The 2704-nt window shown below is 38.8% G+C and overlaps 1 protein-coding gene across 1 annotated transcript in view; it reads left to right on the forward strand.

Moving 5' to 3' along the window:
* Window positions 1–2704, forward strand: part of MINDY2 (MINDY lysine 48 deubiquitinase 2) — a gene marked incomplete at its 3' end in the record, with an annotated part of 87713 nt that extends 85009 nt beyond the window's left edge. Inside the window, exons 7-8 of the mRNA XM_003784637.2 lie at window positions 303–476; window positions 2654–2704. Of these exons, the coding sequence (XP_003784685.1) occupies window positions 303–476; window positions 2654–2704 (225 nt within the window). The remainder of the gene's footprint in view (window positions 1–302; window positions 477–2653) is intronic.

Consider the following 2704-nt stretch of genomic DNA (forward strand, 5'->3'; position numbering starts at 1 on the left):
CTTGAGCCCAGAAGTTGGAGGTTGCTGTGAGCTGTGATGCCCTAGCACTCTACCCAGGGCGACAGCTTGAGGCTCTGTCTCAAAAAAAATAAAAATAAAAATAAAAAGACAGTGTAGTATCACTTTTGTGACTGTATCCTACTTGTTATATATTTTTTTATTTTATGAAATGAAATTATAAAGCCCCACAAGCTGTTTATAAGTCACATATTAATGACAAATTATAAAATTTTCCTTAAGAAGTATATTAAATAGTTTTAATCAATTTAACATTCCTTTTACTTTTGTTACTTCTTATTAAGGGTCAGCTGTATTTGCTGGTAACAGATCAGGGGTTTCTTACCGAAGAAAAAGTTGTTTGGGAAAGCCTACACAATGTAGACGGTGATGGAAACTTCTGTGACTCAGAATTTCATCTGCGGCCTCCTTCAGATCCTGAAACTGTATACAAAGGACAACAAGATCAGATAGATCAGGTAAATTTGTTTTGTCTTCCTCATATGTTATTTAAAGTGCTCATTTTTTTTTTTTGAAATGTGAATTCCATTATCTAAAACTTTTGAACTAAGCATTAATTAATTAATGTACTTGTAAAATTTTCCTGATACTTTTTGAATAGATAAGTGATCATTCTACATGTATGTTAATTACTCAGTTTGGTTCGAAAGCCAGATCATATTGAACTGTAAAGGTCAGGGTAAGGAGTTTGAATTTTATTCTACTTGCAGTAGAGAAGCAATGCCAAATATTAAACTTGGAAGTAGCATGATTTACTTCATCTTTGTAAAAGACTGCTATGTGGGGTGGCTCCTGTGGCTCAAAGGAGTAGGGCACTGGCCCCATATGCTGGAGCTGGTGGGTTCAAACCCAGCCCCAGCCAAAAACTGCAAAAAAAAAAAAAAGAACTGCTATGTGGAGAATACATGGGAAGGGTACAGGTCCTAGCAGAAACCAATAGTCAAGGCTTAGGCTTGAGTGGTAGAGATGCAGAGAAGTGCACATATTCAAGATATATTTTGACTAGTCAGAAAAAGTGAAAAAAAGGAATCTAGAAGATAGCACATACTAGGTAAAGATAGGTGAGTATTCTGAGCCTTAGAGTCCAAAGGAGAAGTAAATACATCAGGAGCTGCACTAGTGAATAGAACTTAGAACTGAGACAAAAAAACTTAGGCTAGCACCATGGCTCATTTTAATCCTAGCACTCTGGGAGGCCAAGGTGGGTGGATTGCTTGAGCTCAGGAGTTTGAGACCAGCGTGAACAAGAGTGAGACCCTGTCTCTACGAAAAAAATAGAAAAACTAGCCAGGTATCATAGCAGGTACCTGTAGTCCCAGCTACTTGGGAGGCTGAGGCAGGAAGATCACTTGAGCCCAGGAGACTGAGATTGCTATGAGCTGTGATGACACTGCCTCCCTCTATCCAGGGCAACAGAGACTCTGTCTCAAAAAAAAAAAAAAAAATGTAGAACTGAACCAGATGAAATTTTTGCCTGCTATAGGTGGGCAGGCTTAGAACCACAGTGTGTTTACTAGAAGCAAACAGGCTCACAAGTAGCTGGGACAACAGGTGCCCACACAGCACTCGGCTATTTTTAGAGATGGTGTCTTGCTCTTGCTCAGGCTGGTCTTGAACCCGTGAGCTCAGGCAATCAAACCACCTCAGCCTCCCAGAGTGCTGGGATTACAGGCGTGAGCCACCACACCCGGCTATTAAATGATCTTAGGAAAGTTTTCTGTTTTGTTTTGTTGCAGTTTTTGGCCGGGGCTGGGTTTGAACCCAACACCTCCGGCTTATGGGGCTGGCACCCTACTCCTTTGAGCCACAGGTACCACCCAGAAAGTTATTTTTTAAATAAAACTTTTATAACATTAAATAGAAAAGAAAACATTATAATATATTTAAATTTTTTGTGACTGTAGGAAAATATGAGTGTATATATACATATATATATAAATTGTTAACAGTCGTTAACTCTGTAATGATATTATGGTGATTTGTGTGTATGTGTCTCTGGGTGGGCATGAAGATAGATTTAAACTTTCTTATTTATTATAGTTTTCTGTTTTCTCTAAAGTTTCTACAGGAGGTGTTTCTTTTGTAAATAGGGAGAACTTTTTTAGCTTTCTTGAATGCATTATCTACTGCTTATAGAAAGAATTTCAGATGAGTTCCAAAAATATTTAGAACAATGACAGTATCACTGAAATAAGTTCATAGCTCCCCAAAGGAATACTTAGAAAGATAACTTTCATTTTAGTATTTAAGCCCTTGTGTGTTTGAGGTTTAAGACAGAGTCTTGCTCTGTCACCCAAGCTAGAGTGCCATGGCCTCAGCCTAGTTCATAGCAACCTCCAATTCCTGCGTTCTAGCAATCCTCCTGCCTCAGCCCCTCAAGTAGGTGGGAGTATAGGCATGCACAACCATGTCCAGCTAATGTTTCTATTTTTAGTAGAGATGGGATCTTGCTTTGTTCAGCCTGGTCTGCAACTCCTGAGTGCCTCCTTCCTTGGCCTCCCAGAATGTAGCATTGCAGGCATGAGCCACCTCACCCAGCACCTATAATACATATAGGATATAATACTTATATTTGCACTCATTAGTTCTCAGGTAAAATCTCATAGTTAACAATGGTTATAATTTAATTTCTTAGGACTATCTTATGGCATTATCTCTACAACAAGAACAGCAAAGCCAAGAGATC

Source organism: Otolemur garnettii, unplaced genomic scaffold, assembly GCF_000181295.1.
Source record: "Otolemur garnettii isolate 467f Iridium unplaced genomic scaffold, OtoGar3 scaffold00011, whole genome shotgun sequence".
NCBI classification, from domain to species: Eukaryota; Metazoa; Chordata; class Mammalia; order Primates; family Galagidae; genus Otolemur; species Otolemur garnettii.